Raw genomic sequence first — 27,190 nt, 5'->3', positions numbered from 1 at the left:
CCTGTCTCGAAACAACAACAACAACAACAACAACAACAACAACAACAACAACAACAATATATCAGCATTATCATTTAATTAGATGACAATTTAAAGCATGCCTGTGTTTACAGGCACATACACATGCACATAGGCTGAGTAATGGTTTCCAATTGGTACAACATGGTGATGGCCAGTTTACATATACGGTTGGCAGTTTCTAGTCATTATTTCAAAGTATTGTCCAACATTTTAGCTCAAGTTACTAAGAAGTAATCAGCAGAGTCAACTTGATAAATGATGAGAGAGAAGAGATTTGAAAGCCAATGAGATAGTTCAGGGGTGAACACGCTTGCAGCCAAGCCGAGCCTGTGGGACCCACATATTGGGAAGAACTCATACCTGTGAGTTGTAGTCTGACATTCATACACATACCCATGTATGTGTACATACACACACACACACACACACACACACACACACACACACACACACAGAAACGTAATAAAAATATTCAAAGTATCTAAACATGTCTCCTGAGATCTAAAACTATTTTAATGCTTTTTCTGAAAATAAAGTAGTTTTAATAGTGAAATATTAGATCTATGATTACACATTCTGAAAGTCCTTATACCCAAATATGGGGTGAAATTAAAATACACAGAGATACATATATAGAACAATGCCCAATACAAAGTAAATACTCAACATTTATTTGTTGAACAAAGGAATGATATATTCAAAATCAGAGTGACAATGGATTTTTTAGATTATACATTAATTCCAAGAGACATATCTATCAGTGATAGCATGGTTTGAACAAGTTTAAGAAAATGAAACAATGTTTTCAGTTAGTCAAGCTGACAGGCTGGGTGGGGGCTGACCTAGTGGTAGGACACTTAGTTAGCATCTGCAAGACCCTGGGTTCAGTATCGAAAAAATAAAAAGGGAAGTTAATTTTAGTACTAATGGTTAAGCTTTTTCTCTATTTAGGATATATTTGGACATCAAAAATGAGGATGAGCATGTTGGTGATCCATAGGTTGGGGAGGTATCTGCACAGAACCAGGAGGACCTTGACAGGCTGCATAATGGATCCAAATACATTCACCAAACATTGGTTATTGAATATTCGGTACTAGAAATAAAAAGAATGAATGATACTCTTTCATATTCAGATGCTCACAATCTGTAGGAAAACTAAATGTGTAGAAAACAATTGTCTTTTTGTGTGTGTGACAGGTGACAATAAGTGAGGGAAGACAGGGGATACAAAGGCTAGGGAGGCAATGCCTAGCTCTACCACCTATGCAACTCTGGCAAAGTCTAAAACATGCTAACAATGAGATATGGCATTTGCGTTAAAATATGAAATAATATAGATAAAGGATGTAGTTTAATCAGCAATAAATAAACAGCAGATCTAGAGACAGTATTTTTAAAACCTCCCACATGAATCAATGGCGACTGCCAAACAGTCAAAGGGATTAGTCCTGTTATGCTCTGGGCTCATCAGACTTGCATATAGTCTGTTGTAGACAACCTTTCTTCAGGGGAAGACAAATGTGTGCTTATCTGGTGAAAGGATGATGATGGGCAGCAGTCATAAAAGCTGCATGGAAGGAAGTGCATGGATACTGGAGAAAAACTCCTTTGCTTAAGATAGATGACAGATTACATCATCCTTTCCTTACAATCCTCCACTGCTTCCTCATATTTGCGACAACAACCTTTAAGATCCAGCCACCTTTTCTTTACCTGTCTATCTTCCTCTTGTCGTCTCCTCACTAATCATCCTAAGGCTAATTGACAGGAGCTTGCTCTTCTCTTAACATGCTCCATGGTAAGGCTTTATCCCCACAGTTCTTCCTCCCAGGTACATACACTTTCCCTTTAGTATTCACCTGGCTAGCTTCCCCATCTTTGTCAAGTCTTGCCTCAGATATTATCTTAGTGAATATTATTTTGATTGTTTCCTTTATAAATACAACCTGGGCTGGTGGTATAACTTAGTGACAGAGTGATTCCAGACATGTAGGAGACACTGGATTAAATTCCCAGCACACAGTCAATCAACCATCTATTCATTCACTCACTCAATCACCCATCAAATAACAACCTGCTTTTCCTGCCCACACACTCCCTGAATCTCTTTGGTGACCTGTTATTATATTTTAAGCAATCATTTGGGCTCTGAAGAAATTTAGTAATAAAAGGAGAAGCAAAGAACCTAAGATTGCCGTTAAGGACAGGGATGGATCATATACATACAATAGGCATCATAAGCACTCCTGATTCTTCCTTATCTCTTTTTAAACAGAAAAATATGAGCAAGAGAAAAACAAGAAGAAAAATAGTATGAAAATTATAGTCCTATGACATATAAAAGTAATTAGAAAATTAATGCTCATGTTTTCTTTGGAATTGATGTTACATTCAAAATTAATTTTTAAAAGGTTAAATGAAAGTAAATGGATCTGAAGTTCCTTTTTATCAGCCATAAAAATATTCATTGGCCCTGTGCCCAGAGTCTAAAGGAAACCAGCATGAGTCTAATGAAAAACAAGCTGTAGGTCTCAGGGAAATTCAATATATTTTCTTTCTTTTCCTTTTAGTTTTTGATTGGTTTCCATGGGAATCGGGGCTTGTGGGGATCACTGAACCTATTCATAGACAGCAGATACTTTATTTTCATGGCTTGGTAAAGTAGGGGTCAGTGAAGAGATAAAGATGATTAGGCAATGGATACAGCTGTAGGAAACAAGATTATGTTTAAAACAAAATTCTATAAGCTATGCAGATTTTAGAAATGCAAGCTTCAAGTCTGTGTTTGAGAGGTATGCTAACATAAAGTCAAAGCAAATGCTGGAGCTGAAGGTTCAGTTTTGGATTGTGCCATGAACCTAGTCTATGAGAAGCAAACGCTGCTCAACTACTTCTTGGAGTTGAGATGGGAAAACTGGATTTGAGGAGTATTCTTGGCCAGGAGAACCAGAAGCCAAGGAACAATGATGTGGAAATCAGAAAAAATCCTGAGAGAAAGCTGAAGGTTTCTTTTTAGTGTTGGCATATTAGGGATACTAGGATGTGAGTCAGAAACCAAACCAAACCAAACCAAACCAAACCAAACCAAGCCAAGCCAAGCCAAGCCAAGCCAAACCAAACCAAACCAAAGGCAAACTAATTCTGATAGCAGGGGTAAAGGCTCTAAAGAGCTGGACCAAATTATATCCCAGTATATGTACATGGGCAGAAATTCAACTACTATTTGAATCTGCTTGTATAAAGTATCTTTACTACATAACTCCATAGAGGCAGAGTGTTTATCAGTGGCTGCCAAGGTTTGCGGAACTAGACAGAGATGGAAACCACAAATCATGAATGTATCAATGCTCCTGACTTGTTCAATTTTGTTAGGTGACTCACCTAGACAGATTAATTTTTAGAACTTATTTTTATTTTACATGTATGTGTGAGTGCTTGCATGTGTGTTCACCATGTGTGTACCTGTTAGCTGTGTAGGTCATAAGGTGTTGGGTACTTTGGAACTGGAGTTTCATGAAGTTCTGAGCCACCATGTGGGTTCAAGGAACCAAACCTGGGCCCCTGTGAGGGCAGTCAGTGCTCTTAGCAGCTGAGGTATATCTTGTTAAAGTTAGTGTACTAAGCAAACACAGTGGCACAGACCTGTAATTCCAGCACCCAGGAGGCAGAGACAGGAGGGCCACAAAGCTGACGCCAATCTAAGCTATACAGTGAATTCCAGGCCAACCTGGGTTATAGGATACCCTATCTAAAGACAAAAACAAACAAAAAGAAACACACACACACAAGCCAGTTTTGTTTTATTAAAACAAATAAATAAAAAACCCAGCAGGCAGGTTATACTATGTAGGCAAAAGACAAGGGTGTGCTTCAGATGTATTGAAACTGAAACTGATATTTTTTGAAAGATATTCAGTTAGAGATTTCAAGACAGTAGCTGGAAAAACAAGTCTAATTAGAAAGCAGAGTTAGAAAAAAAAAGATGCGAGGGAAAGAAAAGTATTTAAAAAAGAAACAAAGGTTACTACAGGATTATAGGAGTCAACAAAACAAGTTAAGACAGTCAAGTGGAGCCGGGCATGGTACTCACACCTTCACACACCTTTAATCCCAGCACTGGGGAGGCAGAGGCAGGTGGATCACTGTGAGTTCGAGGCCAGCCTGGTCTAAAAAGTGAGTTCAGGACAGCCAAGGCTATACAGAGAAACCCTGTCTCAAAAAACAAACAAGCAAGCAAACAAACAACAACAACAACAACAACAACGAAGAGGAGCAAGTGGTCAAGTGCAAATGTCAGAGAAAGAAGAAAGAATAAGGATGGAAAAAAGAGTAAGTCTACCCAAAATCAGGTCTTGTATTGTCCTTTATTAAAACAAGAACAACAAACAGATCATGCTCTGCACCCTGTAAGACTAATATAAAACAGAGAAGTACAAGATAAGGCTGTAAACAATGTCTCGCCCTACATATTTGTCATTTGTTTTTGGAAGAATTTCCGGAAAAAAAAATTGAAAATGAAAGTCAAAGTTGTTACAATTTGTTTAATTTTTTTATCCCAAGAATTGAAATTTCCATGTCTTTTGATTTAAACAGGCGAATGATAGTTCAGAAGAGAAAGAGCCCTGAGAACGAGCCAATGGTGAGCCAGAAGGTGAGAAACACAGGGGCAGGGCTATACGACAGCAGTTCTTAAATCACAACCAGTTTTTTGAGTTAAGGAAAACAGTTATTTTGAAGGTTAGATGTATAAAAAGCTACATATGTTAAAATATTTGTTCTAATAAGGCTAAAGCCAGTAAACATGTCAGGTTTAGTATTTTTCCTAATTAAAGTTACTTGTAAAGTACTTTATACATTAATATGTTGTTATATGCAGTCTTTTTGATATTAAAGTGTGTTTAGTTTTAATATTTATTGGTTGATTGAAAATATAAGTATTAAATTCAATGACAATTTAAGATGAAATATTTTATTAGGCACATCAATTTCTAAGTGCAATTGGAAAGTATACTGTAATTGAGAGAGCAATTACATTATATGATCTTCAGATAATGTTCAAGCCTGTGTGTTTGTAAACTCTGTGCACAAGTTATCTGCCTTCCACAGTCTCTGGTACAGATGATAATACTGATATTTTATTTCTTAAATATTCACAACTCTATGAGGTAGGTAAGGTAGCAATATAAACCCTATCTTATAAAGCCTTGGGGCGTTAAACCACCCAGTGTCAGATCACAAGCTACTGAGTAACGTCCTATGGTACCAGATGTTTTTGAATTATGAATGGACTATATATCTTGAAAGTTCAGATCCAATTTCTTTTTTATTATACCATATTGACTGGCTAGAGAACAGGAAATTAGTCGGTCCTTGCTATGCAGTGAGGAACTAAGTTATCACTTCACTTCAGCTTTCATACTTCCCTGTACTTGGACCCTAAGCATGAGAGCTTTATGGAATTGGGGTGTTCTATGTGGGAGTCAGGAGATGGGGAGCAGTAGTCTTTTATAGCCCTGAGTTTCCCCTCATCATCCTCGTCAGATACTGGCTCAATAGGACATGCACTTTCTTATCCAGTCTCTTCAGCTTTAGTGCCAAAACATCTCACTCTCAGCTTCTAGGCATGAAACACACAGCAAATTGCTTTCCCATTTGTATAATGAGACTAATTTCCCAGGGAGATTTTGGCTTTAAAACTAGGATGTAACTAGTTGTCAGTAGTATTCAGATGTATTCTAAACTGTTGCCATGTCCATTAAACAAAAAGCCTACTTGTTTAAGTCCAAGCTCCCTCACTATCTTTGGAGATACTTTGGAACGCTTTGTTCCTATTTTCCAGGGACTTGAACTCAGAAACCACCCACTTAACCCGTGTGTGTGTGTGTGTGTGTGTGTGTGTGTGTGTGTGTGTGTGTGTGTGTGTGTACACATATGTACATGTAGAGGCCAGAGGTCAACCTTGGGTTCTTCCTAAGGAACTGTCCACTTGACTTTGTTTGAGTTGGAGTCTCCTACAGCCTAAAATGTGCCGACTAGGCTAGCCCTGCGACGCTGTTCTCGTCCAGCTCTTCTCCCTCCTTACCTGGCTCCTTCATAAGCTTATTTTTCTTAAATTAACCTTCAATATTAGTGCTTCTTATTTCTGATCCTGTTTCCCTCTGTATTCCACACTTGGGCATTGCAACTCCTATGACCTCTGCACTAACAACTCTAGTTCAGGCCTCACTTTGTAGATCCAAAATATTGCAAAATTCATGGCAGCTGTCAACTACCAAGATAGGGTACCTAACCTTCAGTTAGTTTACTCTGAACTAAATTTTTCTTCTCTTTATTGCTCCTTCATTAGCAGCACCCAAAGCTGTTTAATGGTTTTGAATAATGGCACTCAAGGCCAGTAATACCAACTAATCTAAGGGGTTAATATCTAGCCAAGGCCAATAGCACTGAAAATAGGATGAACACATAAAAGCCAATGATGTAGGCAGAACAGAGCAGCAGTTCTCAGCATTACTGTCTTCACCTTGAAACTTGTCAGTTCTGTTGCCTCAACTGAATTAAAAAATGCCTGAAGTAGGCCCAGCACTCTGTGTTTTTGTATGCAGCTCAAGTGATGTAGGCATGTCTCTTTCATAGTGCTCTATAAACTAGGTGGAAAATATGACCTTAGGGTTTATACACTCAGTCCAGGAACCATTGTTGGTTTCATTCTACCTGATCTTATTGTCTACAGGTAATAATTATGACATTCTAGACATGTTGTCATTGATAAGTAACACTTTACATAAAACAACATACACATGGCAGAGGATATGAATCTTAGGACGACAGACTGACACGTTTTCATGGACACATGCACAGCATTCCAACACCCTGGAAAGCTCTTTCATATCCTCTGTCACACATACTCTGTAGGTAACCACAAATCTGATTTCACTCACCAGAGGTCAGCTCTGCCTGTTCTTGAAATCCCTATAAATAACACCCATATTTTAAAAGTAATCTGCTTCATTCAGTGCGGTGTCTATGAAACTCACTTACGAGGCTGAACATACCAACATTTTGCTTTTCTAAATTGTGTAGCAGGAATACATAGAAATGTATTTGCCTATATTCATGTTGTTGGGCGTTATGGTTATTTGAGCTATTATTAAAACACTAGGGCAGTGGGTTAGTTCAGTGACTCAGCACTGACCTACTGCATGCAGGCTCCTGAGCTCAGTTCTCAGCACTGGAAAGAAGAAAACAATTTTTTAAAAGCCTTGATCATTTTCAAACAGCGTTTGGTAGAAAGAGGAGCTCATTTACCTATGTGCTATGGCTTACATTTGTAACTGTGTGCCTAGTAGGTAGGTACCTTCTACAGTTTTTCTGAGGGGATGCACCATTTACGTTGTCACGAAATGTTGAACATTTCAGTTGTTCCACACTGCCACCACCAACTGGTGCAGCAACTATGGCACCTTCTTTTTTTAGCCAATCCCTTGTATCCTCCTATTTCTCCCTCCCTCCCGCTTCCCCCCTACTCCCCTCCCCTATGTCTGCAACTGAGGAGGACCTCCTCCCCCTATATATGCTCTTAGGGTATCGAGTCTCTTCTTGGTAACTTGCTATCCTTCCTCTGAGTGCCACCAGGCCTCCCCATGCAGGGGATGTGGTCAGAGATGGGGCACCAGAGTTCCTGTGAAAGTCAGATCTCCTTCTCCACTCAACGGTGGAGAATGTCCTGTCCTTCGGCTAGTCTGGGTAGGGGTTCGAAGTTTACTGCCTATAGTTTCCTTGGCTGGCACCATTTTATTTTAGACATTCAAGTAGCTGAGTAGTGGCATCTTCCCATGGTGGTAATTCGCATTTTCCTAATTACTGATGATTATGTATACCTTTTCTTGTGTCTTTGGGGTATTTTTATATAATCTGTGGTGAACCAGGGCTACATGTTTCAATACAAGTAAATCTCAAAAACATGATGGTCAATCTAAAAAAGTTGGAGAATGATATACATCACATCATACCATTTGTTTAACTTTTTTTTCTTTTTTGTTTTTTCGAGACAGGGTTTCTCTGTGTAGCCTTGGCTGTCCTGGACTCACTTTGTAGACCAGGCTGGCCTCAAACTCACAGCAATCCACCTGCCTCTGCCTCCCGAGTGTTGGGATTAAAAGCGTAAGCCACCACTGCACCCGGCTTTATTTAACTTTTTTCTTTTTTAAAATATATTTTATTAATTTATTCATATTACATCTAAATTGTTATCCCATCCTTTCTATCCTCCCATTTCTCCCTCCCACTTTTCCCCTACTCCCCTCCCCTATGACTGTGACTGAGAGGGACCTTCTCCCCTTGTATATGATCATAGGATATCAAGTCTCTTCTTGGTAGCCTGCTACTCTTCCTCTGAGTGCCACCAGGCCTCCCCATCCAGGGGACGTGGTCAAATATGGGGCACCAGAGTTAGTGTGAAAATCAGACCCCACTCTGCACTCAATTGTGGAGAATGTTCTGTCCATTGGCTAGATCTGGGTAGGGGTTTAAAGTTTACTGCACGTATTGTCCTTGGCTGGTGCGATAGTCTGAGCAGGACCCCTGGGCCCAGATCTGCCCATCATAATGATATTCTTGTAGGTTTCTAGGACCCTCTAGAACCTTCTATTTCCCCATTCCCCCATGCTTCTCTCACCTAGAGTCCCAATAGGATGTCCTCCCCTCTGTCCCACTTTCCTGGTAAGTGAAGACTTTCATGGGACATATCTCTTAGGCTAGTGTCCAGATAAAAGTGAGTATATACCATTTGAGTCTTTCTTGGATGTGGAGAGAGAGGAATACTCCTTTATTGCTGGTGGGAATGCAAACTAGTACAGCCACTTTGGAAATCTATCTGGCGCTATCTCAGAAAACTGGGAATAGAGCTTCCTCAAGAACCAGCTATTCCACTCCTTGGAATATACTCAGAAGATTCTCCAGCACACAACAAGAACATTTGCTCAACCATGTTCAAAGCAGCCTTATTCATAATAGCCAGAACATGGAAACAGCCTTAATGTCCCTCAGTAGAAGAATGCATAAAGAAACTGTGGTACATGTACATTATGGAATACTACTCAGCTATTAAAAAACCAAGGAACCCCCAAAATTTGTGGACAAATGGATTGAACTAGAAATGATCATAATGAGTGAGTTAACCCAGAAGCAGAAAGACTCAAATTGTTTAACACTTTAAAACATAAAATGTTGCTTATATGAGTGAGTGTATGTTAGAAAAATATTCATGGAATTGAAACTACCAAACTCAATCTAAGTTAGGATAAAGAGAAATAGGGGAATAGGATGGTAAGTCGATTTTAAGTACATCTATTCTACTTAGCTTCATTTAAAAGATCTTTTGTTGTTGTTGTTGTTTTATAAATTAATTTTCTTTTTTACTTTTTTATTGCTTTTCCTTTTTTACATATATATTTATATTATTACACATATATACAATAAAGTACCTACAGCAAGAAGATCAGGAATTATATGAATGTTACATTCATAGCATTTTCGCTATTTGTATTTGGCAACCTTGAAGAAAACATCTTTCCCATCTTGGTGCATCTAAAATTCTGAATGTAAATCAATATCATATTTCATCTTTATCAACTTAAAATATCTATCTTGACCTAGAAACATCTTAACCCCTAAACAACTAAGCCTAATCGTAAAACTAAACTATCTGGTCTTCAACCCCATCAGAGACCTGAGAAGGAATAAAATTAATTATCTGAGTAGATAGGAAGTGCAGGTTAGCAGTTTCCAAAATGAGAAAATGACAGAGACAGTTTGCTGCCTAAATAGTCACCCAAAACTCTCTAACAGTGGAGCATCATAGTCAGCCTTTTGGCCAATATATCTGACAGACATATTTGTGAGGCAGGAACTACTAAGGACTTGCATACCCTGTCTTGGCAGAGTTTGGCTGTCGACTCTGCCTGCATCTAAGCTTGCCCCTTTTTAGGCAGAGTTCTCTCTGTGGCAGAAATGAGGACATTTTGCCCAGCGGCTAGTTTGCCACATTTAAAGCCATTTCTATAAGGAGGTTTTTTGATGTTTATCATTTTCTTTGAGGTCGGCTGGACTTATACAAAATATAAAGTATTAGTTTTATTTCTTCTAAGTGCTAGGAACTTGAAAGTCTTTCACATTATTTCCTATTCTATACATATGCTTATAATGCTTCATTAACATAAAAGTGAAACAAAGAAGAGCCCACACATATGCACAGGCAACGAGAAGAGTGAATTATTTTTTTAAAGAGGACTGGAGATTAAGCAGTTGCCCCAAGTCTAATATTCAGCATTACAGAGAGAGGGAGGGAGGGAAGGAGGGAGGGAGGGAGGGAGAGAGGGAGAGAGAGAGAGACTGACTTAGTCTCCATATCTAGTGCCAAACAAGACAAGATCCAGAGAGTCATCTGTCTGTAAGATCTACTGATCCCAGTGTGGTAATCTGATGTTTGTACCTATGTTGCAGTAGCAGCAACAATGCTGATAACACATCCCTAGAGAGCACAGCTCTCCAACACAATAAATGCTTTAAGTTTAAGGACTCATAACTCCTTTAGAGAAAATAAGGAGGCCCATCTTATTTTTCTTTCTTTCTTTCTTTCTTTCTTTCTTTCTTTCTTTCTTTCTTTCTTTCTTTCTTTCTCTTTTTTTGAGGCAGGGTTTCTCTGTGTGGCCTTTACTATCCTCCACTCACAGAGGTCCACCGGCCTACGCCTCCTTGGGTATTGGGATTACAGGTGTGCGCCACTGTGCCAGGCCAAGCTTTTTTGTTTTTTAAACAAAAACAAGACATGGCACTCACACAAATAGCAAATAGATGTATGTGCATGTGGAGGCCAGAGGTCAACCTGAGACGCCACTTATCAGGTGCCGTCCACCTGTGTTTGAACAGGATTTCTCACTGGCTTGGAGTTTCCCTATCAGGCTAGACTGCTGGATCTGCCTGCCTCTGCATCCCCAGTACGGAGACTATAAGCGTCTACCATCATACCAGCTTTGTTTTGTTTGTTTTTTTGAAACAGGATCTCTCTATGTAGCCCTGGTTGTCCTGGAATTCACTATATAGACCAGGCTGACTGCAAACTTGCACAGATCCATCCACCTGCCTCTGTCTCTTGAGTGCTGGGGTTAATGGAGTGCACTACCACACCCAGCATTTTAGCCAGGATTCTAGGAATGAAACTCAGGTCCTCAGGCTTACTTGACAGGTACTGCATCTATTGAACAATTGCTGTGGCCCAAATAGCACACTTTTGGTCACAGATTTTATCACAGATACCAGATTTAAATGGGATAAACAGCATTTGAAGAGAAGTTCACTAAATGAAAGAGAACGAAATTCAGTGGGGACTATACCAGAAGCTTCAAACTACAGCAGATATGTGTGACTTATTTTTCCTATTCTCCCAAGTTACACAACCACGGCTACCTAGGAAATGTCTTGGCACTACTTGCTGAGTCAGCACTTCCATGGTGTCTCTCGTATTCGGCTTCATTCCATTGGCTCGACTATAATAACTCACTAGACTTTCTTCCTCTTCCAAATAGCTTTGATTACCATGTTAATAGATTTAGATGCTTCAATCATGTAACTTTTCAAATTTACTAAGTGCCTCCAGGGAAGAAAGGAGTTTTCATTAGAAAAAAAAATTTAAAAAAGGCATAGGGATTGCATTGCACTCAGCTAATATTATATGGCTGAAAATTAATGAACTTGTGCTGGAAAAAATTAGTTACCCATATGTTTTAAAGTGAGAATGGATCTGTATGCAAAAATCAATTTGTTATTGACTAAAAGACTTAATCATGAAAGAAAACAACCACCTCTCAGCCTTTCCACTTCCTGGCTGCTGTCTACTGCTAGGGTTCACTGAGCCCTACCTGCACAAGCACACTTTAATGGGAAGGAAATTGTAACAGGACTTGTGGTGGCCCCTCCATTGTTCTCACCACTCTACGTTGGTTTCTTCAGCATCACAAGACTCTTAGGACTGTATTAATCTGCATTACAATTTGGAAAATTTGTTTAAAGGAAAAAGCCAGGATGATGGTGATGCTCTTTGTACAGGGTGGTTATCTTTCATTGAGAGGTCATATTTGGTTTCTTTAATATAGGGTAATCCTGGATATTTAAGGCAAAGATATCTTTACAGAGAAGGTGTGTGTATGTGTGTGTGTTTGTGTGTGTGTGTATGTGTGTTCTCAGAAACAGGATATAACAGACTATGAACTTATCATTTCCATATATTCTTTTTTTCTTTTCTTTTATTAATTATTCGCCTAACATCCTGGCCATAGCCCCCTCCCTTCTCTCCTCCCATTCCATCCTCCCTCCCTGTTTCCCCTATCCCCCTTCCCCTACTCCTCAAAGAAGGGGAATTGCTCCACCCCCACCCCAGTATATCAAGTTGCATCAGGACTGAGGGCATCCTCTTCCCCTGTTGCCTGGTGAGGTAGTCCTACAAGGGGAAAGTGATGAAAAGCAGGCAACAGAGTCCATGTCAGAGTCAGCCCCCATCCTCCTTACTAGGGGACCCATATGAGGACTGAGCTGCTCATCAGTCACATCTTTGTAGGGTGCCTAGGTCCAGTCCATGCATGGTCCTTGACTGGAGCTTCAGTCTCCACAAGCCCCCTGGGCCCTGGTTGGTTGGCTCTGTTGGTCTTCCTGTGGAGCGCCTATCCCCTCTGAGTCTTTCTATCCTTCTCCCGTATCTTCCACAAGATTCTGTGCTCCGCCCAATGTTTGGCTGTGGGTCACTGCATCTGTTTCCATCAGTTGCTGGGTAGAGCCACTCAGGGAAAATTTTGCTAGGCTCCAGTACGCAAGCATAGCAGAATATCATTAGTAGCGTCAGGGGCTGGCTGTCTCCCATGGGGTAGGTCTCAGGTTGAGTCAGGCACTGGTTGGACATTTCCTCTATCTCTGCTTTATTTTGTCCCTGCATATCATGTAGGCAGGGTAAGTTTTAGGTCAAAGTTTTTGTGGGTTGGTTGGTGTTCCCAAGTCTTTGGAGTCATGACTAGTTCAAGAGTGGCCTCTTCAGTCTCAATGATCCCTGCTACTAGGAGTCTCAGTTATTGTCACCCTTGTAATCTCTCAGGAGCTTACCCTGTTGTAGGTCTCTAGACTGTCACAGAGAAGCCCCTGCCCAAGGTTTGTCTTCTCTGTGCAAGCCCTCTATCCTCCCACCCCTGCTTTCCTCAGGTCTGATACCAACCTACATGTCTCTCTGTGCTTTCTCTCTTACCCTGTTCTCTTTGACCACTTCCATTTTCTATTCTATTTCCACTTCTGAGTAAGAGTTAAGCATCCTCCCTTGGGTCCTTCTTGTTACTTATCTTTTTTTTTTCTTTTGGTTTTTCTTTTTTTATTTTTATTTTTAATTAAAAAAATTTTTTTTTTCGTTTTTTTGAGACAGGGTCTCTCTATGTAGCCTTGGCTGCCCTGGACTCGCTCTGTAGACCAGGCTGGCCTTGAACTCACAGTGATTCGCCTGCCTCTGCCTCCCAAGTGCTGGGATTAAAGGCGTGCGCCACCACACCCAGCTTCTTTTGGTTTTTCGAGACAGGGTTTCTCTGTGTAGCCTTGGCTGTCCTGGACTCACTTTGTAGACCGGCTGGTCTAGAACTCACAGCCATTGGCCTGCCTCTGCCTCCCGAGTGCTAGGATTAAAGGTGTGTGTCACCACGCCCAGCTTGTTACTTATCGTTTTTGGGTTTGTGAATGATAATGGTTATCCTGTACTATATGGCTAAAATCCTTTTTAAATAAGTATATACCATGCGTGTTTTTCTGGGTCTGGGTTGCCTTACTCAGGATGATATTTTCTAGTTTCATCCATTTGCCTGAAAATTGCATTATTTCCTTTTTTTTTAATGGCTCAGTAATGATTCCTTGTGTAGATGTACCACAGTTTCTTTATCCATTTTTCCGTTGATGAATATAAACATCTGGGTTATTTCCAGTTTCTGTCTATCATAAAGTAGCTATGAACAAAGTTGAGCAAATGTCCTTGTTGTATGGTTGAACATAATTTGGGTATATTCCTAGGAGTGGTATAGCTGGGTCTTGAGCCAGAACTATTGCCAACTTCCTGAGAAAGTGCCAGATTGATTTCCAGAGTGGTTGTACAAGTTTGTACTCCAACCAACAATGGAAGAGTGTTCCTCTTTCTTTACATCCTCAACAACATGTGCTCTCACTGGGTTTTCTGATCTTAGCCATTCTGATAGATGGAAGATGAAATTTCAGAGTCATTTTGATTTGCATTTCCCTGTGACTAAGGGCTTTGAGCATTTCTTTAGGTATTTTTCAGCCATTTGATAGTCCTCAACGGAGAATTCTCTGTTTAGCTCTGTATCCCATTTTTAAAAATTGGATTATTTGGTTTGGGTATTTAATTTCTTGAGTTCTTTATTTATTTTGAATATTAGCCCTTTATCAGATGTAGGGTTGGTGAAGATCTGTCCCTAGTCTATAGGCTGCCGTTTTGTTCTATTGACAGTGTCCTTTGCCTTATAGAAGCTTTTCAGCTTCATGAGGTCCAATTTATTAATTGTTGATCTTAGAGCCTGTGCTATTGGCAAATAGCAATGCTTTGACTCCTTCCTTTCCAATTTGTATCCCCTTGATCTCCTTTTGTTATTTATTGCTCTGGCTAGGACTTCAAGTACTATATTGAAGAGACAGAGAGAGAGAGAGAGTGGGCAGCCTTGTCCTGTCCCTGATTTCAGTGGTATTGATTTAAGTTTCTCTCCATTTAACTTGATGTTGGCTATAGACTTGCTGTATATTGCCTTGATTGTGTTTAGGTATGTTCACTGTATTCCTGATCTTTCCAAGACTTTTATCATGAAGGAGTGCTGGAGTTTGTCAAATGTTTTTTCAGCATCTAATGAGATGATAATATGTTTTTTCTTTCAGTTTGTTTATATGGTGATTATGTTAATGGATTTTTGTATATTGAACCACCGTGCATGCCTGAGATGAAACTTACTTGATCATGGTGAATAATATTTTTGATGTGTTCTTGGATTCAGTTTCCGAGTATTTTATTGCATATTCCATCAATGGTCATAAGGGAACTTGGTCTGAAATTCTCTTTCTTTATTGGGTCTTTGTGTGGTTTAGGTATCAGAGTGATTATGGCCTCATAGAATGAGTTTGACAGTGTTTCTTCTGTTTCTATTTTGCCCTGAAACTATTTGGCCCTGTGTTTTTGTTTTGTTTTGTTTTTGTTTTTGTTTTTGTTTGGGAATCTTTTACCAACTGCTTCTATTTCCTTAGGGGTTATAGGACTATTTAACTTGTTTACTTGATTTAACTTTGGTAAATGGAATCTATCATAAAAATTGTCCATTTCATTTAGATTATCCAATTTTGTAAAGTACAGGATTTGAAGTAAGCCCTAATGATTCTTTGGATTTTTGTTAGTATCTTTTGTTATGTCCTCCTTTTCATTTCTGATTTTGTTGATTTGGAGACTGTTTCTCTGTCTTTTAGTTTGGCTGAAGGTCTGTTTATCTTGCTGATTTTCTCAAAGAACCACCTCTTGGTTTTATTGATTCTTTAAATTGTTCTCTTTGTTTCTAATGTATTGATTTCAGCCTGAGTTTGATTATTTTCTGCCATCTACTCTTCCTGGAAGAGTTTGCTTTCTTTTTTTCTAGAGCTTCAAGAACCATCTCTCCATTTTTTTTTTTTTAATGAAGGCACTTAGTGCCATGAACTTTCCTCTTAGCCTTGCTTTCATTGTGTCCCATCGGTTTGGGTTAAGTTGTGCCTTCGTTTTCACCGGATTTAATTTCTTTCTTTATTTCTTCTTCAGCCCGTTCATTGAATAGGGAGTTGTTTAGTGTCCATGAGTGTGTAGGCTTTTTCTCATTTCTACTGTTGTTGAAACCAGCTTTGATTCATGGTGATCTAATAAGAGTCATGGTGATCAAAATTGGTTTGATCAATTATCTTGTAGCAGTTGAGGCTTGCTTTGTGACTGACTATACAGTCAATCTGGGAGAAGGTTTCATGAGGTGCTGAGAAGAAGGTATATATTCTTTTGTGCTTGGGTAAAAAGTTCTGTAGATATCTATTAGGTCCACTTGGTGCATGATCTCGGTTAGTTTCATTATTTCTCTATTTAGTTTCTGTCTCAATGATCTGTCCACAGGTGAGAGAGGGGTGTTAAAGTCTCCTACTATTAATGTATGGGGATCAATGTGTGCTTTAAGTTTAATAATGTTTATGATGTGGGTTCTTAGTTGAGTCCAAGAACCATGCCTTTACTTTGCCTTATGGACTCTAACCCTCTGGATCCATTAACCCAAATAAACTCTTTCTTCTTTAAGTTGCCTTGGTCATGGTGTTTTATCACAGCAGTAGAAAAGTAACTAACACAGCAGGCAAAGGCATATGCTGCACAAGCTTGAACACCCTCAAATCTGAGTTCACTCCTCAAAACCCAGGTAAAGGTGAAAAGAAAGACCTGACTCTGACTTCCACATATGCTATGTATACATAACATACAATAGAAAATGTTAAATTAAAAATATCAAAATAGGAAGCCTGGTATGGGAGGATGAGTTGGGGGAAACTGCTACAAGTTTGAAGTTGGTCTATGCTGCACTGTGAGACCCTGTCTCAATACACACACACACAACACACACACACACACACACACACACACACACACACACACACACACAAACAGAGATCCACAGCCACAGCCATAGAGCCACCACTTATTAAACAATAAAACCCCATCAAACAAACAAACAACAAAACAAGCAAACAAACGAAGAAAGCCCAAATTAACACTGAAACAAAAAGCAAAGAAAATAGTGTGTCGCATCTGACAAAGCTAACTTGGTTGAGGAGATAAGCCCCTCTGTCAACTATATGCATCACATTAACTCTCTGAGAAAAGCTCTCTCACAGTATTAGATCATCAATGTAAATCCTAATCCCACCACACCCCACGCACCAAGTAATCTACCTGATGTCAGGGTCTTCCAACCGACATTTTAAAAAGTTTAATCTCATACTTAAATGATTCACACTGAGAAGTCTAAAGAACACCAAATTCTTAATATTGAAACCATTTCTAATTGTTTTTAATGATAACAAGGAGAATGTAGTTATCTTCCAGGAATAATTTAGGCAGCTGACAAGCCTAGGTAAAAGGTCATAAATACTGGAGTAGCAGTTAAAACTGAGAGGTTTTTTTGTTTTGTTATTTAGAAATTACTATAATGAAATCAATTCTGGAGCAGTAACTGGAAGCAAACTGACAGACCTTACTGGGAAGTGCACAGTGTGCAGTCGATCTTAATGTCATCCTCTTTTTATGCATCCAGCCCATGAAAAGGTATTTTTCTAACCCTTCAATTAATCAGCTCTGTCTAGTTTAAAAAAAAATATATATATATATATATTTATATATGGTCTAGTTATATTTTTAAATGGGAAATACCACTAATAGTTTATGCTGGATCTAATTCATGCTCACTGTTTTTTATTATAAAAATATGAAGTCTATTGTAACAAAAAGAAAAATACCACGAACTAGAAGTATATGTTATTAACTAAAACTTTATGGAGGGAAAATGGTTTTCAGGCAAGTCTTAATATATAAGCTTTCATTTAAAAAAAATTTTTTTTAAATGTGTTTCATCTTAAAAATCTGAACTCTGAACCTGGTGTGCTGGCACATGCCTTTAATCCTAGCACTTGGGAGGCAGAGGCAGGCAAATCTCCGTGAGTTTGAAGCCAGACGGTCTACAGAGTGAGTCCAGGACAGCAGAGCTACTTAGTAAGACCCAATGTCAAGAAAACAAGAAAAGAAATAAGAACACTGTTGTAATGATGACTTTAAAAACGTGAAATCGCTGATATTTCCAATATAATTTTATATTTTTAAAAAGCTGAAAGTACACTAAGAAGGAAATTTCTTTATGGCTCTAATGCCACAGATTTCTCAAAAGAGTGAAACTCTTAACGGTAAAAGTAATGTTCGTGAAGAAAAAACAAATTATGTCAAGCACAAAGATTATTGTTCATTTCCAGAGCTAAGCTGAAGGCTGCTTTTTAGTCTTTATCTTCTCTCCAGAAAACCTCCATGGATTTTGTTTGTTTGTTTTGTTTTGTTTGTTTTTCGAGACAGGGTTTCCTGTGTCGTCTTGGCTGTCCTAGACTCGCTTTGTAGACCAGGCTGGCCTCGAACTCACAGAGATCTACCTGCCTCTGTCTCCTGAATGCTGGGATTAAAGGAGTGTGCCACCACGTCCGACCAAACCTCCATTGATTTTGTATGTGCGTGTATGTGCAAAGGTACTTGTACCTGTATGCTGGATATTGTTTCCCAGGTGCCATCCACTTGGTCTTTGTTGATACAGGCCTAGGACTCACTGGTTATGCTAGGCTGGCCAGCCAGGGAGCCTTCACAGATCTGCCTGTCTCTATCCCTGTAAATTCTGGAAATATCTGTGTTTGTAAGGCAAGCACTTCATCAACTGAACTATCTCCTCAGGCCCCATTACCTGTGTTTTAACGCTCAGTTTGTAGAACATTTTTTGAGAAACCCAGAGCTTAGGTGTCATTCCTATCTCATTTATTTGTCCACTGCACAGTTCCACCAGTCAAGTAAAAACAGCCATCCAGTCTCTTCCTCAAGGTAATTTGACTTCTCACCTTTTGAGCTGCAAGGTGGAGTGCTGTTCTCCGGCTATGGTCAGCTTTGTTGACATCTGCTCCTGCTTTGAGAAGAGCATCTGCACAGTCTAGTCTGTCTGCCAGCACACAGTACATAAGTGGTGTTCTCCCAAACTGGTCTTCTTTGTCCTTAAGAGCAGGGTTTCCTATAAATACAATAAATAATGATATTTAATAATTGTCTTACTACTAATATGAGTATATACAATTCCTAAATCCTTATTACTGAGTATCATTCTAAATCCACTGTATATTATTTCATTTTAATTTAGTCTATGCAGTAGATATTAGCACCCCTACATTATTGACAACTGAAGCTCAGAGAAGTTTACTGGTCTCTGTATATGCATACTGAGTAGATGGCAGAGCAAGACTGAGAAATTGCTAGCCCTGCCACATGATTCTGACTTCCTGTTCTACTTTGCACATAGATGAAAAGAAAAATGCAACATTCTCCTGCCCAGGGGGTGCTTGGGAGGAGCCATGCCAGCTACTGTACCTTGAGTTAAGCAAAGGACAGCAATGAGGTATCGTCTTACCTTCTCTTAACTAGAGATCAGGAAGAGGAGATGGAGACGAGGGGCTAGGAGGAAGCAGCTCTTTAACCTGGTGCATGGGATCATGGGCAACCTGACCAACTCCTGTGAAACTGACCAGAATCAGGATAGCAAAAGCTCCAGGTACTGAACTACAGCTGGGATCCTGCCCAGGTCCTAACCTGGAGCAGACAGCCCAGAAGTGGGAAAGGTCGGATGAGTCTGCAAGGGATCTGAAAACTAAGTTGACACTTGAACCAAAGTCTACAAAACTGAAGCAGAACATCTATTCTAAACCAAAACAGGTTATTAATCTTCTAAAATAGAAGATAAAAATAGAATCCAGTCTCATAATACATAAATGTCAAAGATATAGTTCCAAATTATTAAATAACTTGAGGTAAGAAAATATTAACAAAACAATAACTGTGACAATCCAGAATTATAACCCTGATATTTAAAATAATTATTCTAAAAGTGCTCCAACAATCAATTATCAATAATCTGGACAGAGGTGTGGAAATAAGTCTCTGCAAAGAATGAGAAATAGAAATATAAGCCAAAGTAAAAATTAAAAATATTTGTTGATATATATAAAACACATATATTATATAATCTTATATAATTATAGAATCTATCACATATTTATATATTTGATATAGAATCTGACTATGTAGCTACAGGTGACCTCAAACTCAGAATCTTCCTGTCTTAGCCTCCCAAGTACAGAGACTACAGGTGTGCAACACTATCCCAGCTCATAAAATGATAAATTTCTAATAAACAAGTGCATACCAAGTACCTCACCAAATATCTTAAGAACAGAATGAAGATGACACAGGAAAGAATCTCTAAACTTGACGACAGGCCAATAGAAGTTATTCAGTTTGAATAACAAACACTAAAGACACAAACAAAAAGATTTAAGTTTTGAAGATTTTACAAAATAACAGTAATATACCATTAGTGTTTCAAGAAGTAAGAAAAATAGTAAAATACTAAAAACAGAGTTGGCAAATTCTGGAGATGCTTGGCGGGGTGGTGGTGGTGGTGGTGAAGTACTTGCCATGCAAGTATGAGGACAGGAGTTTGTAACCACAGGATGCAAGTGAAAGCTGGGCAGAGTAGCATGAGCCTGGAATCTACGGCCACTATTGCAGGATGGTAGGCAGAGACAAGGTAACCCCTGGCAACTTCAGGACATCACGGCTGCTGTACACAGCACAGCACAGGCAGGCCCCTTCCCAAACAAGGCGGAAGATGGAGACCAATACCCAAGGTTGTCATTTGACCTCCACATAGATGTGCCATGGTACACACATACCTGAACTTTTGCACACACACAAACACATATGCACACGCAAACTTTTAGAAAACATAAAATAAAAATAAAGACGCAATTTAAGAAATAATGGCCAGACATGGCCCAAATCTGTTAAAAGACAAAGATCTACAGATATAAGAAGTTGAGAAAAGATCAAACAAAATAAACCCAAAGAAATCTGTTGAGTAAATTATATCAAACTTATGAAAACTGAAGACAAAGAAAGAAATTATGAAATCAGCAAAAAGACACAACACTCAGCTGTAGGGAGTAGCCATTTAAAGAACATAATATTTCTCACTTGAAGCAAAAGAGACCAGAAGACAGTGGCACACTTTTCAAGTACTGGGAAAAACCAAAACTGTCAATATATACCTCCTAGTTAAAAACTCTTTCATGAACAAAGGTCAAATAAGAAAAATTCATAAAATTTAAACAATTGAGCCATGTGCAGTGGCACACACCTCTAATCCCAGCACTCAGGGAGGCAGAAGCAGGCAGATCTCTGTAAATTTGAGGCCAGCCTGGTCTAGAAAGTGAATCCAGGACAGCCAAGGCTACACAGAGAAACTCTATCCAGAAAACCAAAAGAAAAAAAAAAAAAGACAACTGAACGGAATCTGGGAATACAGCAGGTTATTCTTCTCACTACTTTTGTGAATTATGTTTTCCTGACTGAAAAACAAAACTATAACACTATATGTTGTGGTTATCTATTTATGTAGAGGCAAATTAAACTTTAGGGGTGCGTGAGACTGCAGATACAGTTCAGTGGTTAAGAGTACATACTCCTCTTGCAAAGGACCCAATTTTGATTCTCAGAACCCATGCTAGGGGGCTCACAGCAGGCTGTGGCTCAATCTTCAGAGGACCAAAACTCTCCATGGACACTGAGTTCACATGCACACATATACATAACCAAAAATAAGAATAAAATAATTTTAAAATGTTTGTTTGTATGAGCACACATGTGTCATGTATGCATGACATGGAACACATATGGAGGTCAGAACACAATTTGTAGATGTCTGTCCATCCACCATTTAGGTTCTCAGAATCAGACATCAGGCTTGGTGGCAAATGCCATTGCTCACTGAACATTTCACCAGCACTGTAGAGGAATCTTTTTTTTTTTAAAAACACACTAGAATAATGACCATAACAAGCATATTATATAACAAATACTAATCTGAATATGGAGAAATAAAAATCTTCATCTACCATTAGAAGGAACATAAAAAAGGTATCACACTTTGGAAAACAATTCTTCAAGATATTAAACCCAGAGTAACAACTTGATGCAGCAAGTCTACTCTCAAATATGTACCCGAGAGAAATGAAGTATGTCCATGCAAAAGCAGGTTTAAAAATGCCCATAATAGTACTGTTCATCATAGCTCCAAAGTGAAACCACAAGTAATTAACTGATGAATAGATAAACAAAATGCTATAGGTCCATGAACTGAAATGCTATTTAACAAAAAGAATAAGGTCAAATATATACCATGACATGGATGGACCATCAAAACATACGCTAAGTGAAAGAAGCTGCTTCAAATACCATATATTGTATGGTTTTATTTATATGAAATGTCTGATACAAATCTATCTATTCAAACAGAGAGTCCATTAGCAGTTGCCTTTAACTTTAAGGAATCTGTAGGATTTGAGCTAGTCCCAGATAAGAGGTGAAAGATTACTTAGCAGAAGGTGGTAATAAAATTGTTTTAATATTAAGTATGTCACTAAATAAAACCAAAACAAACAAAATTGTATGTTTTTGATTGGTAAATTGTATGTTATATGAACACTTAGGAAGAAGTTGACTACATATAAGTTGAAATAGGATACTAAAACCATTCGATAAATAGAAAGGACGACAATGAAGAGGAAGCAAAGAAATTAGAAACAGAAGAAACACACAATAAACTGAACATCTTAAATCCTAACAACTGCAATTACATTGAATGTAAATGTTATATCAGCACACTGGTCAAAAGCTATGAGACAAAAAAAGGACCCAACTACATGTGAGTTATATAAAAATCCATTTACTATATAATTACAAATGGTTAAAAGTATAATCAGAGCAAAGACCTAACATGCAAACAATAATCAATGGAACTGAAGGAGGGTAATAGCTAATATTGTAGACAACAGCAAAGACAACTACGTGGAACAAGTAGAGGCACTCTGTGACTATAAAAGGCTCAGCAGGGTGGTGGCGCACACCTTTAATCCCAGCACTCGGGAGGCAGAGGCAGGCAGATCTCTGTGAATTCCAGGCCAGCATGGTCTACAAAGCGAATCCAGAACAGCCAAGGCTACACAAAAAAGCTCAGTCTCGGAAAAACAACAACAGCAACAAACAAACAAAAAAGGGAGTCGACTCAACAAAAATACATAGTAATGCTCAACGTATTAATATATAGCCTTGAACTATACAGCAAAACTGATAAATTAGAAATCTCTGATTCAAACTTGTAATTAATAACTTTAACATTCCTCTCTAAAAAATACCAACAATCTCTAAAATCAATATCTGTAAGCATAAGAAGCAAATATCATTATAAAGCAGCAAGATCCAACAAATATTTATTGAACATTATACAGTGACAGCCAGATACACCTTTAGAACACTCACACAGCATTTTCCAAATAGACCAAGAGTAAAAGAAAGGACTGAAAACCTACCAACTATGTTCTTTGATGGTAATATCATTAGACAAATAATAAATAATAGAGCTGTAACAGAAAATCATCAAATACTTGGGAGTTAAACAACATAGAATAATCCGTGGATTAAAGAGAAACTTTTTTTTTTTGGTTGTTGAAAATGTATTTAGTTTTCCTCAAATGATCTTTGTCAAGCAATAAATAAAAACAGACATGTTTGACTCTTCTAAAAAACAAAACAAAACAAAAAGTCCCCTACACTATGTACATCCTACAGAAATACAGGCATTATCAAATGTAGAAATTACACCACTCAGAAAGACGGGTCTATTTACACGAGTTACGAGTATCGCATTGTTATCTTTCTGAAGTTGCTTGAATGATTCCTGAGCTCTGAGGAAGGGCAGGGCACAGGGAAGGAGGACTTCAAAACAGACACAGACGTCCTCCACCTCTCTTGGAAACACACCAACACCCGGACACTACACTGAGCCCACTCCCAATGCTCCACAAATTGGTTCCCACTCAGGGGCTGCCCCAGAGACCACCTCATCCCTCAGCCAGCTGTGGACCGTGGGGCCACACTGATCCCGTAACAAAGCTTCCGCTGTAGCTCCTGTTTCACAAGCTAGGTGTGTTAGCAAGACCGGGCCTCTGTCAGAATTTCACCACCCAGAAGCAAAGGCTTCTCCAGAACTTGCTTGCACACTTGAAAGCACCTAGGAACACTGTAACATGTTGGCGCCTGGGTCCCACCCTCACGACCCTGGTTTCTTTGGTCAAGGGTCACCTAGAGATCAGGATCTTAAAGGATGCCCGAGGATTGTGATGAGCAACCCATAGGAACCGTTTTGTCGCTACCCGAGGCTTCATGGTCATCCCCCAACCCCCTCCCCCTTGCCTCCTGCGTCTTTCTCAAGGACTCTGACTCATTTCCCATGGCTTCCCCAGCCTTCCTGAAAGCCAAGCGCCAGAGTACGAGGTCTCGGGGTGGCAGTGGGAGGACCAAGCTGAGAGCTGCTAGCCACCAGCTCACCTGTGTAAAGAGGAAATCTTAAGGAAAGTTTTAAAACATAATTAATTATTAAATGAAAAAAAAATTACAGGCTTCTTCTCCTATACATAAGAAAAGCTTTAAAGGATATACAAAACACTGACATTTTGCATAAGAATAGAAGAACTGTTTCAGATTGATAAACGGTGCTTCTACTTTAATATACCAAGAAGAGCAAATTTAACCCAAAACAAGGAGGAGGAAGGACATGATAGAAGAACAGAGATCAGTGAAATTAGAATGAGAAAAATAACAGAGAAAAATCGATGAACCTAAAAGCTCTTGGAAAATAAAATAAATCTGCAGTTGAAGTGCTCATTACGAACAGACTGTACTAGATGGGACAGTGCTGTGGTCAGTGGTAGAACACCTGCCTTGCACACATGAGGCCCCAACCTTGTAAAAGCAAAATAGCAACGAAACTCAGAGAGAAAACAGATTTCCAATATAAGGAATGAAAGAAAAATTATCAGCACAGATTGAAGATAATTAGTTTGAAAGTAAAGTAATACAAATAATTTTACACCCATAAACATTTAATCTAAGAGAAATAAATAAATCCCATGGAAGATATAATCTATTAAAGGAAGATATTTTTAATGGTATTTGCAAGAGCCAGAATTCTGATTTGGCACCTGTAATGGTCTGAATAAAAAATATTTCCCCGCAGACTCATGTACTTCAGCCTTTGGTCTGCAGTTGGCTGCACTATTTGGGGTGTTATGGACCTTTTAGTATGTAGAGCTTTGCTGGAGGAAGTATGTCAGTGGGGTGGTCTTTCCAGCTTTACAGCTGGAAGTGGAGTGCTGTTGTGGTAGTTTCCCCCCGGCCTAAGCTACCAGAATAAAGACTCAGGAAATTCAAAGTATATTTACAAATATCTAGGCCATATAGCTAGGCTCTTCTCTGACTATCTCATACCTTAAGATAACCAGTTTCTATGGGTCAGAAATCTAGACATTGCTTAGCTTGGCTGGAAGATGATAAATATTTGTTGGTTTAAACTAAGTTTGTGTTAATTTCTTAGGCAGCACTAGAAAACTCTTATAGTATGCTATCAATTAAATAAATCAACTTTAAAGTTATTCTTTCCTATAAAGTAGTACTAGGTTAATGTGCTAAAAATTCCCCCAAGCAATTTTTGTACAAACATGTGTTTTTAAAATTATTATGAAAAGGCAAAAATGTAAGATGAAATTTACTGGGCTGTGGAGTATTTGTCTACTATGAAGTCCTGGGTTCCATCTACAGCAACAACAAAAAAAAGAATTTTTGAAAGGAAGACTAAAATTGTAGTTCTTTATACTGTATGGATTGAAGACACAGAGCTACAGTGATACAGTGTGGTAACAGCAAGGGCTGCTATAGATCAATATAGCATATGAATCAACACAGCAGATCTGAGAGTATTGGAAATAGACTTGCATGTATATGATTCATTGATTTTTAAAAAAAACAATGCTGCAAAGGTAAACCACAGAGCAGTATTTAAAACACATGAAGCTGGAAAAATCTGGCATTTGTAGGCAAGCAAATACAATCTGGCATTTGTAGGAAAAACAAACAGAAAATCCTCCCCCTGCCACCTCCCCAAAAAACCCCAAAGCCTTTCTACCAATACTTGGCTACCATGTTCAGCCGCTAACTTATTTTACACCATTCTGGGAGTAGACTTCTAAGACCAAGGTGCCAGCAGGATTTCCTTCTGGTGAGGGTCCTCTTCTGGGTGACACACTGCTGACTTTTATATTTTCACACAATAAGAAGAAAAAGCTAGGGAGCTCTCTGCGGCCCCTTTGTAACAGCATTAATCTCATTCATGAGAGTTCACTCCCAGAACCTACATTATTTTCCAAAGGCCTCACTTCTGACTATCATATAGGGGTTAGGATTTCAATCTATGAATTCTAGGAGGACATACCTAGCACAGAAGATAAAAAATTACTTCCAAATGAACCATAAATTTAAGTGTACAACTGTATAAAACTTTTGCAAGTGAGCAAAGGTGAGTATCTTTGTGACCTGTGTTAAAGATTTCTTAGATAAGATCCCCAAATAATCCATAAACAAATTAGATTTCACCCTAATTTAAAAACTTTGTTGTTTACAAAACATTACTAGAGAGTAAAGATGGGCATAAACTGGGAGAAGATATTTGCAAACCACGTTTCTTTTTTCTTCTTTTCTGGATGCAGAATTTTTAAATTAAATTTTACTATTCAGATTACATCTGCAAAACATGTTTCTTATAATGCCTTTTTTTCTAGAGTAAAGAATTTCTGCAACTGAGAAGTAAGGAGGCAGATGATGAAATTAAAAATGTACAGGATGTGTGAATAGACACTTCACTCGATATGAATATGAAAAAGCATGCCACACCATTAATACACAGGAATGTAAATCAATCTACACTGTGACACCACTGCATCTCCACTAGCATAAAACAAATCCAAACAAACAACAGCAGCAAATGCTGAGGGGAGGGAGAGCTGCTGGTATGCACCGACAACACTGCATGGGATGCGGACTGGTGTAGCACAGGCCTGGCTGAAGACTGCCTGCTTCTTCTCATCCAAATAGACACTTTCCACAAGGTCTAAGAACCCCTTCACTTATGCTAAGGAGAAGGAAAACCACAACAGCCAGTGTTCACACACAAACCTGTCTGTGGATGTTCACGGTAGCTTATTTCTACTGTAAAGAGTAGAGACATCCCAGTTATTCTCCAGACAGTGAGCAAAGGGCATTGCATTTACATCCTGGACTACTGCTCTGCAAGAAAAAGGAGAGGCCCAGAGGAACTCTTAAAGGCTTCAGGTCAAGCAAAAGGAA

The 27,190-nt window shown here is 38.8% G+C and overlaps 1 protein-coding gene across 4 annotated transcripts in view; it reads right to left on the bottom strand.

The window, feature by feature from the left end:
• INVS (inversin) overlaps positions 1-27,190 on the bottom strand; it is a 145,399-nt gene that overhangs the window by 105,989 nt on the left and 12,220 nt on the right. For 3 of the 4 annotated variants that reach the window (XM_084779473.1, XM_084779476.1, XM_084779474.1), the window contains exon 3: positions 18,748-18,914. In XM_084779473.1, the coding sequence (XP_084635599.1) occupies positions 18,748-18,914 (167 nt within the window). Of the gene's footprint in view, positions 1-18,747; positions 18,915-27,190 lie in introns of those variants that run through there. The other variant, XM_084779475.1, reaches the window with a different exon arrangement.

This window comes from Acomys minous (assembly GCF_964271855.1).
Source record: "Acomys minous genome assembly, chromosome: 1".
Lineage (NCBI taxonomy): Eukaryota > Metazoa > Chordata > Mammalia > Rodentia > Muridae > Acomys > Acomys minous.
Note: the sequence above shows the minus strand (reverse complement) of the source record. Positions and strands in the feature narration are given on the sequence as shown.